This window comes from Ornithorhynchus anatinus, chromosome 20 (genome assembly GCF_004115215.2).
Source record: "Ornithorhynchus anatinus isolate Pmale09 chromosome 20, mOrnAna1.pri.v4, whole genome shotgun sequence".
NCBI classification, from domain to species: Eukaryota; Metazoa; Chordata; class Mammalia; order Monotremata; family Ornithorhynchidae; genus Ornithorhynchus; species Ornithorhynchus anatinus.
In genome coordinates this window covers 30,218,163-30,233,428 of record NC_041747.1, presented here as the reverse complement: position 1 = coordinate 30,233,428, position 15,266 = coordinate 30,218,163, and the positions used below count along the sequence as shown (strand labels likewise).

At 56.6% G+C, this 15,266-nt stretch overlaps 1 protein-coding gene across 2 annotated transcripts; it reads right to left on the bottom strand.

The window, feature by feature from the left end:
• Positions 1-1,069: 1,069 nt before the first annotated feature.
• Positions 1,070-14,878, bottom strand: LOC100088651 (P2Y purinoceptor 2-like). 2 transcript variants are annotated; one of them, XM_029048560.2, is made up of 3 exons: positions 14,744-14,878; positions 4,060-4,996; positions 1,070-2,891 (listed from the first exon to the last, which is right to left on the bottom strand). In XM_029048560.2, the coding sequence occupies exons 2-3, from the start codon at positions 4,990-4,992 to the stop codon at positions 2,697-2,699; spliced, it is 1,128 nt and encodes a 375-aa protein (XP_028904393.1). In that variant the 5' UTR covers positions 4,993-4,996; positions 14,744-14,878; the 3' UTR covers positions 1,070-2,696. The 2 variants fall into 2 exon arrangements, with proteins under 2 accessions (XP_028904393.1, XP_028904394.1); XM_029048561.2 differs by having other exon boundaries at positions 2,818-2,891; positions 3,909-4,996.
• Positions 14,879-15,266: the final 388 nt, after the last annotated feature.

Sequence of the window (15,266 nt, the reverse complement as noted above, 5' to 3'; positions counted from 1 at the left end):
TGAGGTAACTGAGGCCCAGAGAAGTTAAGTGACTTGCCCACAGTCACACAGCTGACAAGTGGCCGAGCCGGGATTTGAACTCATAACCTCTGACTCCAAAGCCCATGCTCTTTCCACTGAGCCACGCTGCTTCTCTTACATGAGTGTGAGACTGTGTACATGTACTTGTATGCGGGAGCATGAATGTGCATGCAGGTGGGTGTTCACGTCGGATTGTGTGCTGGGTCCCGAGGCGCTTCTCGCTGTACACTCGCTTTCCCCGAGAGCTCATCCACGCCAGTGGCTTCACTTCCCACCTCTGTGAGGATGACTCCCACCTCCATCTCTCCACTTCTCCAGCCCCGACCATTTACCTGCCGCACTTACCTCCTGCTCTGCCTCCAGTGTCCAGAACCTCTCTCCCCTCTCCAGTCCCTGCTACATACGGCTGCGCAGATCATCTTCCTAAAATGCTCGGATCAGTCTCCTAAAACCGCCCGAGGTTACCCGCTTAGTAATAATAATAATGATTGTGGAATTTGTAAAGTGCTAAACGCTGGAGTGGATACAGGAATTCAGGTTGGACACAGTCCTTGTTCCTCGTGGGACTTGTAGTCTTAATCCCCATTTTACAGTTGAGAGGCTGAGGCACAGAGAAGGTAAGTGAACTTCCCAAGGTCACACAGCAAAATGGCAGAACCAGGATTAGAATCAGAGAATCCTTCTGATTCCCAGTTCCGTGCTCTATTCACCAGGCCATGCTGCTTCTCTGCGTTAAACAGAAACTTTTCACCGTTGGCTAGAAGGCACTCTAGCCTTCACTCTCGACTCTCGGTCTCCCTGCACCCCAGCTCATCTTCTTCACTCCTCCTAAACAGACCTTCCTGGCCCTGGAGAAGACTCTCCTAACTTCCACCTCTGATCCCTTGCTCACCGCCCTTCTCCCTCCACGGACTGACCACCTTCCCTCATCAAACGGGATAAACCACAGCTTACTTCACCTTCAAAGTACCTGAGCTCTCACTTTCTCCAGGAGGCTTTCCGGGATTCATTTCCTTCACCGTCGGTCAAGTCAATCTGACGGCCACTCTATAGTTTACACAGAGATTTATTTATTCCATTTCTGTAGTCATTTATTTGTTTACTTATTTTTCCAAATGTCTGGTGTACGCCACAGTAATTATTTTTCTTTCCGCTCCCACTGTATGTACACAACCTGGGTCTCCCTCATTAGATTACAGACTCTTCAAGGGCGGGAAATTTTACTGTGGCTCCTTAGTGCCTAATGCAGTGCTTTCCAAAGTTCCCCACCCAAGTGCAGCAGTCACTCAATATGGCACCATGCACACACCAGGGGCCGCCTAATCCAGTGCTCTACCCACAGCAGACGCCCAGCACAGAGTCTCGAACACAGTCGGCATTCATTACAATGCTCTGTTCAGAGTAGGTGCTCAGGATAGAGCTCTGCACACAGTAAAACTCCTTGAGGTCCGGGATTGATTCTACCAACTCCCTTGTATTCTACTTTCCCAAGGGCTTTGTAAAGTGGTCTGCATGAACTCAGTGCTCAATAAATACTATTGATTGATTAGTTGGCCTCCAGTACAGCACTTTCCAGAGAGTGAGTGCTCCCTGATGAGTGCTCTGCCCACAGTTGGGCCCAGTGCATGAATGAACAGTGATATTCACCATCGCAGCTCCCTCCGGGATCTCCCAGAATTGACTATTCCGATCCGAAGGGGACAGGAAGGCTGGTCTGAGGCCCTGGTGCAAGGTTCTGGGACCCAGTTCCAGTTGCCTGGTCACCTGATTGGGGTCTCGGTTGGTCTGGACCCTGGCAGCTGGCACTGCTTCCAGGTACTCTAAGTGAGCAGTGTTCTGCCCTGGACCCAGGCAGGGAGGCGGCAAAGAGATGAGAAGGTCATGGAGCAGGGTAGTTCCCAGCAGGAGAGAATGTGAGGGGTTGCAAGGAAGGATTTCCTTTCTGTTAGAGGAAGGGGCCGGGCGCCTGCTTTACATGACCTAGCAGAGTGGCTTCTAACTCTGGGGTCACCAGTGTCACTGAGGATCTCAGACTAGCTCATGGGATGGACAGGGCATGGCAGGTGGGTTCCTCTTTGGTTTGTTGCCTCCCGGAGCCCCCGTTCAGAGCCCGTCATCACCGGCCAAAGGACCGCTGTGAGATCCCCAAAGGCAACTGCTAGGCGAGGGCAAGGGCTCTGCGGGTCAGCGGTGCAAGACACAGACATGTTGAAGGCCCGGGGAAGACCCATCTGACCACGTGCCGGAGTGGCCAGCAACGGACTTAGAAGGGTGGCTTCGGGAAGATCGTAGGCAGAGGGGGCAAGATATCCAAAACAGCGACAGGCGGTGAGAGCTCTCGGTTCACCTGGGCCACGTAGTCCAGTCTGAAAGGGAACTGGGAGGGTCTAGATCCTGACCCCTATGAGGGTCCTATCAGCCACATTCAGCCAGTGGGGTTCCCACCGTCCAGCAGGCCCCGCCCCGCTCCCGAGCTGACGACCGCGTCTCTTCCTTTCGCCACATCCTGGTAGCCAGAGCTGGTACTGCCCACGTCCCTCCCCCTCCCCCTCAACGTCTTTCCAGGATGAGGTGCCATGTTCGCTCTCAAGGCTGGAGGAGGCCCTCCAGAGGGTGTCTTGTCCATTCCCCTGCCTCCATGCAGAATGGCACCATCAATCCCAGTCGATGAGCTGTCAACGATCCTTTGAGGCCATCAGAGAGGACACACAGTATCTCCTGCACCAGGGGATGAAGGGCTCCACTTTGCTGCTCGAGGGTTGGGGTCGGAGCCTCTGTCCTCTGTCAGAGGAAGGTGGCTCCTTCAGAGAGCCTGCCCAGATTAGCTCTTTCTGACTCTGACAGCTCCAGTCACTCGGGTTCTTTCTCATCTGCAACGTCCAAATTTGTGCGTGTGTATGTGTGTGTGTGTGTGTGAGAGAGAGAGAGAGAGAGAGAGAGAGAGAGAGAGAGGGAGAAAGAGTGTGGTTTTTGTATTCTCACCTCTCCCCATCCACTCCATCCCCAGTACATTGGGTCTCTGCCTACCTCTGCCCAGGCAAGCTGTATGGATCCTAGAGTGGGTGTATGCCCGGGTTGCCCTAGGGGCAGGGGTTGGGAGGAGGGGTTGGGGCAGACCCCTTGCTGATTCCTGGGGACCTGCCCCCAGAAATGGAACCTGCTGCTGAGCCTGGCCACCGGGCAGAACTAATAATAATAATAACTGTGGTATTTGTTAAGCGCTTCCTATATGCCGGGCATTGTTCTAAGCGCTGGGACAGATACAAGCTAATAATAATAATAATAATGATGTTGGTATTTGTTTAGCGCTTAACTATGTGCAGAGCACTGTTCTAAGCGCTGGGGTAGATACAGGATAATCAGGTTGTCCCACGTGAGGTTCACAGTCTTAATCCCCATTTTATAGATGAGGGAACTGAGGCCCAGAGGAGTTAAGTGACTTGCCCACGGTCACACAGCAGAAGTGGCAGAGGTGGGATTCGAACCCGTGACCTCTGACTCCTAAACCAGGGCTCTTTGCACTGAGCCACGCTGCTTCTCTCAGGTTGGACACGATCCATGTCCCACAGAGTGCTCACAATCTTAATCCTCATTTTACAGATGAGGTAACTGAGGCACAGACAAGTGAAGCGACTTACCCAAGGTCACACAGCAGACAAGTGGCAGAGCCAGGATTAGAACCCAGGGCCTTCCGACTCCCAGGCCTGTGCTCTATCCAGTAGGCCACACCGCTTCCCCGTGGGGAGTCTCTCGGACCTGGGGCTTGGAGGCGTCCGGATCCTCCGGACCGGGGCCACGAGGGGCTCCAAAGACCTGCCCCCCCCCACCCCCGCCCATTGCCGCCTCCCACAGTGTGGGGCCCTGTCTTCCTTCAGTGGACTTCCTACCCGGCGCGGGCATCGGGTGGCTGCGTCCACCCTCCCAAGGGTGGGGCTAGAGCTGGGCGTCCTTGGCCTCGGGCTGGGGACCGGCTGGGCTGCCTTGTCCCTGGAGGGTGAGCGTGGGGTCGGTCGGGGACTGCCGGGTACCGCCAGCTACCTTGACCCGCCACTGGCCGGCCAGGAAGTAGAGCACCGGGTCCAGGCAGCTGTTGGCGCTGGCCAACGGGCGCGTCACCTTGTAGGCCAGATTGATGGCGTTGAGGGTCGAGCAGCTGAGGTCGAGGGAGCGGAAGGCGTAGTAGAGGGTGCGGGTGATGTGAAAGGGCAGGAAGCAGACCACGAAGACCAGGAGGACCACGGCGATCATCTTGATCGACCGGCGTTTGGAGCGCGCCAGGCGAACCAGCCCGCGGGTGGGCTGGAGCAGCCGGCGGACCATGAGGGCGTAGCAGGCCAGGATGGTCAGGAAGGGTCCGGCAAAGAGCAGCACCAGCATGACCGAGCTGTAGACCACAAAGGCCCCGAACAGGTCCGGCCTCGAGGTGTCGTGGCAGGTGACGCGGGGGCCGCGCTCTGTGGTTGTCACGAAGAACAGCACCGGGGCCTGGCAGGCGGCCACCAGCAGCCACACGGCGGCGGCCACGCGGCGGGCGTACCGCACGTGGCCCCACTGCAGCGAGCGCAGCGGGTAGCAGATGCCCAGGAAGCGGTGGACGCTGATGCACAGGAGGAACAGGATGCTGCCGTACAGGTTGGTGTAGAAGAGGAAGCGCACCAGCTTGCACAGCCCCTTGCCGAAGGGCCAGTGGTCTCCGCTGGCATAATAGTAGACCAGCAGCGGAAGGGACACCACGTACAGGGTGTCGGATATGGCCAGGTGAAACATGTAGGTGGTGGAGGCGTTCCAGGTCTTGATGCGGACCAGGAAGGCGTAGAGGGCCACCGCATTGAGGCCCAGCCCCACTGTGCACACCAGGCCGTAGGACACGGGCAGCAGGATGTACTTGAAGTCCTCATTGAACTGGCACCTGTAGCCCGAGTCGCTGGAGTCATTGGCGCTCTGGTTCGCGGAAAGCAACGCCCCCTCCATGGCCCTGCAATGGCAGAAATGAGGCGGTCCGTCAGGGCCCCGGAGGGAGCCCGGTCTGGAAGGGGACGGGCAGAGGGTGGTGGATGGTGGATATGACCCGCTGTTGGTGGCCCTGGGTGGATCGCCTGCGCTGTGGATTGTCCGCAGCAGAGTGCCCGGCTCTCAGGGACTCACGGCTGGATTACCCGGGCAGAACGTCCAGCTCTGGGGGACTCACGGGGGGATTATCTGAAGCCAAACTCCTGGCTCCTAATGACCCCCAAGTGGATTCTTGGCCCTGTGGATTATCCACGACACAGCTCCTAGCTCTCAGGACCTGCAGGTGGGTTATCCATGTCAGAGGGTCTGGCTCTCAGTGACCCCCAAGTGGATAATCTGCCCCGTGGATTACCCATGGCACGGCACTCTGCTTTCAGGGCCCCATGGATTACCCACGGCACGGCACTCCGCTTTCGGGGCCCCATGGATGGATTATCCGTGGCAGAATATCTGGCTCTCAGCCACCCATGTGAGAGTTATTCAGGCTGTGGGTAATCTGGGTGCAGAGGATCTATCACCAGCTACTTGAAGAGGGATTTATCTTCCCTGGATAACTTGCAGCGGAGGCTCAGTTCTTGGTCGACGGTGGGTCACCTCACAGAGGAGTTACTAGCTCATTGGGACTTGGGAGTGGATTATCCACAGAGGGTTTCCACCTCTCACTAATCTCCAAGCCGATTTTGTCCCATATTACAGCTCTTGACCTCAGCAGTAGCCGCCTCCTTGTTCTCTGGCCCAGCACTGCCCTGCATCACTCAAGTCAGTTCTCGGACCTAGAGGACACCCCTTCCCCCCATACTGCTACTGACTGAGATTTTACTGTGATTGATAGTGGTTCTCAGAGTCAGAGGTCACTCCTGTGGTAGTCCTTTCAACGGGAGAGTCGCATCTGAATGAACTGGTTGAAGCCGGTCCTACCAGTAGGCAGGGGGATGGACTGAATGACCTTTGGAAGTTGTATTGAAAGTGGCTAGGCAATGTCAGGAAGCAGCTGGTTCAATGAGGTCAGTGGCCTCCTTCAGGCCCGAAGGGAACACGTCCCCATCCATCCCGTGCCGACTCACAATACCAGTCAAGGTCCAGGGGGGCCCGATGGGACGTGTTTGGGGCCGCCCCGGCCTGGAACCTGAAAAACTGGAATTGAGAGCCTCAGCTTGGCTGGGCGGAACAAGGGAAACAACAGCTCCCAGGCCAGCTAGTGAGTGCGAAGGGGCAGGCCGACCGAAAAGGTAGAATGGGCAATTTACAGGCCCAGACAGGCCTCTTCTCTGAACCTGCGGATCAGTTATCTGGAGGCAGCGGCAGAGGCAGGCAGCATAACCTGGTGTGTGGCGACCCGGGCTGGGGCAGCTTCTCTGAAGCAGAGGCTGGGGACCCAGGGGCAGATTGGAAAACAGAGCCAGGCACGGCACGGAGCAGATGCAACAGCACAGCAAAGTGGATCCGCCCATGTTTGCAGTGTGGGGCAGAGCATGGTCAGTCTCGTCAGCCGCACCCACCCTTGAGATCGAGTTTTGTGGCCGGGACAGGAACTGGTCTCTGACTCCGCGGGGCAACTGTCCCTCAGAAGCGTTAGCTGCATGATGCTCTTGGGGTCCTGGCGGTGCCACTGGCCCATGAGAATGGCGGCTTCCATCCCTCAGAGGCCCCCAGGGCCGGGGGAATTTGCCCTCACCTTTTCCCCGGTCGGTACCCCCCGCCCCTTGCTCCAGGCCTCATTTCCAGACACACCGGCTGCCCCCTCGGACCATCACAGTGGTTTCTTGGCTCACTGAGGCCCACATCTGTGGCAGCCCAGTCCATCTGGAGCGGCAGACACTGGGATGTGGACTGGGGTGGGATGAGGAAACAAGGTGCCCATTCTGAGCCCATGCGGGGGCGGGAGGGCAGCATGCCCATCTCTGGCCCACTGGCAGCTGGGGCCCAGCTCAACCCACTCTTTATTTGAGGGTTGGGGCCTTAGCTGCCAGCGGATAGGTCTTAGAAGGGGGGAGCGATTCCAGGCCGCATCTCTAGGGGCCGGGAGACCCAAGGTCAGAGACAGACCGGAGTCGGTCAGTCCTCGGTGTCCGTAGGGGTCCCCGGGGGCCTGGGCCCCGTCCTGTGGGGGCCAAAGGTCCCCCCTAGAACATTTCAGCAATCCCTTTCCTAACACCCAGGACAGACGACCATCGGAGAGACAGCTGGGAAAGATGGCTGTTTGCTGTGCATTACCTGGATCCGCCCCATCCTGGAGTTCCTGCACAAACATCCTCATCATTATCACCATCGCCATCCCTACTATCGCTGTCAGTCATCACCATCACTGTCATCATCGTTATCACCATCACCATCGTTATTATCACCATCAACGCTGTCACCATCGCTGTCATCATCATTAACATTATCACCATCACTCATTGTTGTCAATCACTAGCATCATCATCATCATCAATCAACCAACCAATGCTATTTATTAACCACTTACAGGGAGTAGAGCACCGTACTAAGCACTTGAGAAAATACAATACAAGAGAGTTGGTAGATATGAGCCTTGCTCACAAGGAGCTTAGAGTCCTTCACCATCATGTCATCATTATCATCATCATTACCCCCATCATTATCATCAGGATTCACTGGGAATTTGCGAGGTGCAGAACACTTTGCTAAGTACTTGGGAGCACACGCAGGAGTTAAAGATACAGTACCCACCCTCCAAAAACGTAAAGTCTAATGGGGGAAACATAATGGGAGCAGGAACAAAAGTCCAGATACAACTGCTAATGGGGAAACGGCACAGGCCTGGGAGTCAGGAGGACCTGGGTTCTAATCCCAGCTCTGCCACTTCTCTGCTGTGTGACCTTGGGCAAGTTACTTCATTTCTCTGGGCCTCAGTTTCTTCATCTGGAAAATGGAGATTAAGACTGTAAGCCCCAAGTGGAACAGCAACTTTGTCCAACCTGCTTTCGATGTATCCATCCCAGTGCTTAGAAGAGTAGCTGGAACATAGCAAGAACTTAAATACCGTAAAAAGAGTAAGGAAAGAAAGAGAGAAAGAAAGAAGCCAACAAACAACAAAGAAGGAAAGAAAGAAAGAATGAACGAAGAGATAGGTAAAACTGCACAGATAATTTAATAAGTAGATAAGGATAGCTGAGGGATAATCTGAAGTGAGGAGAAGGTCAACAGGGGTAGGCCTCCTGGAGAAGATGGCTTTTCAGGAGAAGGGAGTAGACAGGCCTGGGGGGAGACATCAGGAGTTCAGACTCAGGATCCTTCAAGCTGTTTCTGCTAGTTGCAGATTCCCCTGGGGGAAACCGAGGCAACCAACTGGCCATCCAGGATTAGGACTTGTAACCTCCTAGAAGCTGAGATAGGCTAAGGTGGGCTCTGAGCCCCATTTCGATTCTGGCCTGGCCCCCATCCAGCGGCTTAGGGGTCAATGCACTGGGTGCAGGCCAGTGCACGTGGACATCGAATCCAGCTGGCCTGGCCAGCCAGGGCTAGCCCCGGGAATGGACCCACAGATTGGCTAGGAAAACCTGTTCCTCTCATGTACTGTTGAAGCAGAGGAAGTGGTCTGGATGGAAAGGCGGGGTCAGTCAGGGAAGGTCTCCTGGAGAGGGTGGCTCTCAGGAAGCTGTGGATGGGGAAGGGCGTGGAGAAGGGTGGGGTTCCCAAGGGGGAACCCTATAAAACTGTGAAGCAATATGGCCTAATAGGAAGAGCCCAAAGTAGGGAGTCAGGAGACTCCTCCACTTTCCTATTGTGTGACCCTGGGCAAGTCACTTGATTTCTCTTTGCCTGTTTCCTCATCTGTAAAATGGAGATTGAGAACTTTTTCTCCCACATCCTTAGACTGTAAACCCATGAGGGCAGGGATGTGTCCTATCTGATTATCCTTTATCATCGCCAGCTCTTAGCAAATTGTAGACATTTAACAAATAACTTATAAAAATAAACAAAACTTCAAAAACAACAAAAAAACTCTGTGATCAGCATTATCACCAGTGCAGCATTTCTCCAGTGGAATCGGCCTTCACCTACCACAAACCCTGACGCTGACCAGTGAGTGACCCCACCTGCTGCTCAGCTAGAAATCTCCAGATTATAGGACAGGTCTTCTGAATGGTTCAGGGGTTTCTCCGATGGCTGGGGCCCCCAGACCAGGACCTATTGTCAGCATAGTCCTCCCAGTCCCCTTGTGCACCCTGGGGCACTGGGCATCCAGGTCGAGGGGGTTGGGGGGAGGTCCGGTGAGGGACCAAAACAACATGCTGGCTCAGGATGGGGACTGGATTGGGTGACCTCTTTGACGGGCAAGTCCCCTTCACCTTGACCGGTCCCCCACCCTCGGCCCAAAGTACCCCTATCCCCCTCCACCAGGGTGCAGGGAGGAAACAGAGGTGACCAAGGACCCTGGGACTTCAGTCCCTCATTCCCTGGACCCGAGCCCCCATCGCCAGCCACCAGACTCCCAGATCGGTCTGGCCCTGACCTGGTCACTCCTCCATCAAGAGGCGGGGAGGGGACCGGGGCCTGCCCCGCCTCTGCCCTGCGCCACCCCCCTCACCCAGACCCCGTCCAAGGCCTCAGCTGACCCAGAAACAGGACAATGAGACCATTCAGTGTTTGGGGACACTAAGAGCCATGGGGGGAGGGGGCAGCCCCCTTGCGCCTCCCTTGGGGCCACCCCACCCCCTTCAGCCACTTCACTGACCCAACTCTTCCAGCTCCTGCCCACCCACGCCCAAGACCGGCAGCCTGGCAGAGTGGGTGGCATAGGTTGGGGGTAATCGGGGAACCCACAAGCCAGACTGGGGATGGTACAAGTATTTGAGCACCGGGAGCTGTCTGGATATGGTAATAATAATAATAATAAAATAGTAATAGTACTTGTCAAGTGCTTACTATGTGTCCAGCATTGTTCTAAGCACTGGAGAAGTTACAAAGTAATCAGGTTGGACACAATCCCTGTCCCACATGGAGCTCACGCTCTTAATCCCCATTTTACAGATGAGGTAACTGAGGTCCAGAGAAGTGAAGCGACTTGCCAAAATCACACAGCAGACCTGTACCAGGGCCCGGCATTAGAACCCAGGTCCTTCTGACTCCCAGGCCTGTGCTCTATCCACTTAGCCATGCGGGCTCAGCTAGCACCTTGGGAGGAACCACCAGTCGGGGGGCCCTGCTGGTGACTCAGTCAAGGCTTGGGGGTGTGGGGAGGTCACAACTTCCCAAAACCAAGGCCTCCCCTTCCACCACAGGCTCCTGTCTGGGCGGGGACGGTCGCTACTCATGGGAAGATGGTGTGCTGTGGGCTTCTGCTTCCACTGGGCCTGACTCGGATTACCTCTGTGAAAGCCACAGCCCCAGCTCAGTCAGGCCAGGCCAGCCTGGCCCAGTCCATCCCAGTACTACCTGGGTTCTAATCCCAACTCTGCCATTTGCCTGCTGTATGATCTCGGGCCGGTCACTTAGTTTCTCTGTACCTCAGTTACCTTATCTGTAAAATGAGGATTAAGATTGTGAGCCTGATGTGGGACAGGGATTGCATCCAACCTGATGAGCTTGTATCCCCGTCAGTGTTTAGAACAGTGTTTGACACATAGTAAGTGCTTAACAAATACCATCGTTACTATTATTATTATTGACCCAACTCTAGTTTGAGCCAATCCTAGTCCAGCCCAGCCCAGTTCATCCCTGCTGCCCCCACAGAGTTTTTCCATGGGAATCCTGGCTGGCGTATGTCTTGGGGATGTAGGGCTGGGCCTCAGGCTGTGACCCAAATTCCCCTTGCTGCCATATCTCTGTCCGGTTCCTTGAGATCAGTCGGGAAAAGGGGGGCTGGGGCAGGTGGTTTGTTTGTCTCGTTTCCCAGAGGAATGTGCCAGGACTGGCTGCCCCAGTCCGACGGGCATTTCCGGTCTTTCCATCTGCCGTTCATTCCCGTCAGTCCCTGACCCGAGTGGCCTCTGGCGCTGCACTTCTTCGGCCTCACCTTTACTAACGGGAAATCTGAGACTCCCACGACCATCGGACAGTGGACTGGGGTTTGCCCAGTACAGTGCTCTGCCCACAGTGCACACAGTGGAAGCCCAGAACAGCGCTCTGTAGAAATCAGTAGGTTTCTAGTTCAGTGCTTTGCTCACAGTAGGCACCCAGTACAGTGCTCTACACACAGTCAGTATCCAGACCATTGTTCTGCACATAGCAGGAGCCCAGTACAGCATTATTCTTGTAGTAGGTGCTCAGTTCAGTGCTCTGCACACAGTAGGAGCCCGGTACAGCATTATTCTCACAGGTGTTCAGTTTGGTGCTCTGCATTAGGAGTCTGGTATAGTTTTCCAATCTACTTCTGGTTCTCCTGATCTCCCTGCAGCCGCTGGTCCAGAAGAGAGACCCCGATTCAGAAGGTCACACACCAGGTCGGTCTGCCTGCTGCCTCCCCAGACATCCCGCAGTCTCCTCCAAGAGGGATGTTTAGCATGTGGGTCTTCTCAGAGGCAGGGGGATGCCCAAGACGAGCATCCAGGATTGTGAATCCGGACAGTCCACCAGGAAGGACCCCAAACCGTTTTTTTGTTTTGTTTTAATGGTACTTGTTAAGTGCATACTATGTGCCAGGCACTGTACTAAGCAGTGGGGTAGATACAAGGCATTCACTTTGGACACAATCCCTGTCCCACATAGGGCCCACAGACTAAATCAGAGCCCTCGTGCCCAGCCCCCCACGGAATCCACGGACTTCTCCAGCCTTCATCCCTGGCCACAGCTCAGGGGCTGAGTCAGAAGCTGAACGATTTGGGAGCAAAGTCCTGAGTTGGGGTCAGTCATGAGGGGTGGGCAGGCTGGGGGGGCAGACAGGGAGTCCAGGGCCAAGCAAGATCCCACCTGGGCTAGCATTGTGCCTATCCAGTGGCCCCAGGATGGTGCGAGCTGGAGATAGCACTTGCCACCACTCTCTTAGGTGCTTTCCCCTGAGCCAGCCTCCTCTTACCTGACCTGGCTCAGGAATGTAGACAGAAGGAGGCCGCACCCTGGCCCTGCCCGGCCCATCTGTGCCACCCTCCCTTATCTCATTGCCTGAGTTGGCCCATCTCCGGTATCTACCCCCCCAACCACGTGTCCCTGAGCGGCGGGCTGGGCCCCTCCCTGAATTCAGAGCCGCTGCTGCTAAACTCTCGCCTTCCCCAACTGGTGGGAGCAGAGGCAGAGTGTCTTGTGGCCCACAGCCTTGCTTCCTTTTGGCTTGCAGCCTAATTTCTTTTTAGTTCACATGTGGCTTTGGTGCTCAAGTGTTGACATGCATGTCTGCCCTGGGGTACAGTATTGAAGAGATTTCCTGGGTAAGGTACCACCCTGAGAGGACTTCGAGTTCAGTCCCCTGACTTCAAGCAGGCTGGTGACCAACACAATCAGGATGGATGGCATTAGATCTTTTCTTGACAATGTCCAGAACCCTATACTCTCCTTCTACAGCCCCCTGACAATCAGGAAGTTCTTCATCAAGTCCAACCACATGCACTCTTGCTGCAATAGAGTTATTTCCTCTTGCTCTGTTCCCAGTAGGTCCCCATGCTGCACCTGGTATTCCCTCAGTCTTCCCTTATCAGAGCTGAACTCCTCCTTGTTCCTCTCTCTCCCCCTAGACAGGAGCTGGCGTTAGCCCCTCCACCCGGTGCCAAAGCCCGCAGGGGAGATGGAAGTCTTGTCAGTCATCCGGGGGACAGGAAGGTCATCCCGGACACAGGAAGCTTTTGCAGTTTCACCTTGCTGCTCCCTCACTATTGTGGAGGCAGCTGCGGTTAATTGGCCAGCCGATGACCATGGTCATAGCCCCGAGGCCGGTTCAGAGCACCTATCAGGTGGCCTCTAGGCTTCCAGGCTGTGGAAGGGCTGGAGTCGGCCATCACCGGAGCTAGTCCCACAGGTGGGCAGCAGGGGCAACGGGATGGACTGGCTGGGAGAGGGAGTCAGTCAAGGGACTGACCCCCGCTTCACCTCCCCCCACCGAACAAATGGCGCCTGGCATTGATCCCTGCTTCACCTCCCCCCTCTCCCCCCACTGAACAAATGGCACCTGGTATTGCTCTGGTGATCCCGGGACCGAGATCTCACCCATCTGAATCATCCGTTCCAGTGTCCCTGCACCCTCTCTCCCCGAGCCCTGACAATCAGCCAGTTTTTCTTCCCATCCCTCTGCACTCTGACCTGCTGCAATAGGACCATTTCCTCTTATTCAGTTCCAAGAGGTTGGGGACAGCACTGGACAGTTCTTTTGCACACTGTGCCTGGTCCTCCCTCAGCCTTCTCTTCTCCAGGGGTGTCCAGGGGTTGACTCCCCCGCTGGGTTTTTGGGCCCAGGACAAAATGCACCAGGGGACCCTTCCCCTGGGTGAGCTCCAGGCCCCAGGGTCTGGCAGGAATCAGGCCGGGAACATAGGATCCCGTGTGCTCTTGACACACCAGAGGTGTGAGTGCATGGAGTGTGGGGATGCAGTGACCAGAGTCAGCACCATCAGCAGTGGAGCCTACATCCTGACATTAGTGGGATCCTGACACTGACCTCAACCTTGCTTGACCATCAGATGCCAGAGAGAGAGAGGACTGGGTTGATTCAGGTGGCAGGGTTAGGGGGAGAAGTGGGGAAGGGAGGGTAGCCAGAGGCACTGTCTGGGAAGCGGGACTCAACCAGGAAGAGCTGGGAAAAACTGCAAGTTCCAACCTAGCTCAGAGGACCAGAAATTGGAGCGAGGGCAGGAGACCAGGCCACCCTAGCCCAAATCCCCCACTTCTGCAGTCTGAGACCTGGAGCCGGGAGTCACCAAGAGCCAGGGTCACGAGGGGGACCTGCAAGGTGGCCACGATTAGACCCAGACGAGCACCCCCTTCATCAGAATCCCTCTGGATGGAATGACCCCCGGACAGACTCTCCCCTGGACAGGACACTCCTGGGGAGACCCTCAAGGGCATGGCCTGCCTGTTAAGGACGGCTGCACCCTCAAATAATAATTATGGTGTTCGTTAAGTGTTTACTATGTGCCAGGCACTGCACTAAGCGCCGGAACACCAGTAGCCTCCCTGTGGGACCTCCCACCACCCCCTCTTGGAAAGAGGCTTTCCTCCCCGCCCAGTCTCTGGCTTGTTAGTCAGAACTGGCCCCCTGGTCGCCCTCCCCAGCCCGACCCACGGGGTCAGGAGTTCAGAACACATTGCTTCCTCTATGCTCGACGGGGGGGGGGGGGGGGGGGGTGGCGGGGGACAGGAGGACAGGCAGGGGCCATCACACCCGGTGTCCGAGGGACAGAGGCTCCCACCCAGGACATGCAAGGCCCTTTGCTCCACGCACCCTCCCTCGCCAGGATGGTGCCAGGGAGGGTGGCAGTCGATATGTGTGTGTGTGTGTGTGTGTGTGCGCCCGCGTGTCTGGGTCCAGGTCCTCAGGGCTGCCAGGCCCGAGTGGAATGTGCCCGCCCTGGGCCCAGTCCACGCGAGATGCCTCGCGTGGGTGTGGGTGGGTCGTGAATGTGGAGTTACTGGAGGCGCCGGAGACGTTCAGAGTAGGGAGGGGAGGTCACTCGGCAGGACACGGGAAGGAAAGCCAGAGAGCTGGGGAGCCGGAGCCCCCTGCCCACCCCCGAGAGCCCCGAAACCGAGCTGGACGGTCACCCTGGCAGGGGACTGTGCCCTCCCCGCGCCCCCCCCCCGAGTCCGCGCCAAGTCCACTCACCGTCCCGGGGCCGCCGGCTCTAGACGGCGAAGGTCCCGGCCTCTGCCATGCCCGGGGGGCCAAGGGGAGGCCCGGCGGTGCCCACCGAGTCCGGTCCGGTCCCGGACGGTCCTGTCCGGCTGGGACTGGGGCTCCCTTTGGAGCTCCCGCCTCTCCGGGACGAGCGGAGCCCGGCCGGTCCGCCCCCCGGGGGCCGGCCCGAAAAACCGGGAGGTCACCGCCCTCCGCAGGGGCGGGACCGGCCCACCGACAGGACAGCGAAGGAGCAGGGACCCGAGGAAGAGGCAGGGATTCAAGCCGGACCCATTCAATCGTATCTATTCAGCCCCTACTGGGTGCAGCGCACTGTACTAAACACTTGGGAGAGTACACTTGTCAGCTGCGTGACCGTGGGCAAGTCACTTCACTTCTCTGTGCCTCAGTGACCTCATGGGGAGGAAGATTGTGAGCCCAACGTGGGACAACGTGATGACCCTGTATCTCCCCCAGCGCTTAGAACAGTGCTCTGCACGTAGTAAGCGCT

Coding starts and splice junctions, on each gene's coding strand:
- LOC100088651 (XM_029048560.2), bottom strand. CDS start 4,992: ATGGAGGGGGCGTTGCTTTCCGCGAACCAGAGCGCCAATGACTCCAGC. Junction 2,892..4,059: donor CCGGCCAGTGGCGGGTCAAG/GTAGCTGGCGGT, acceptor TGGACGTTGCAG/ATGAGAAAGAACCCGAGTGA.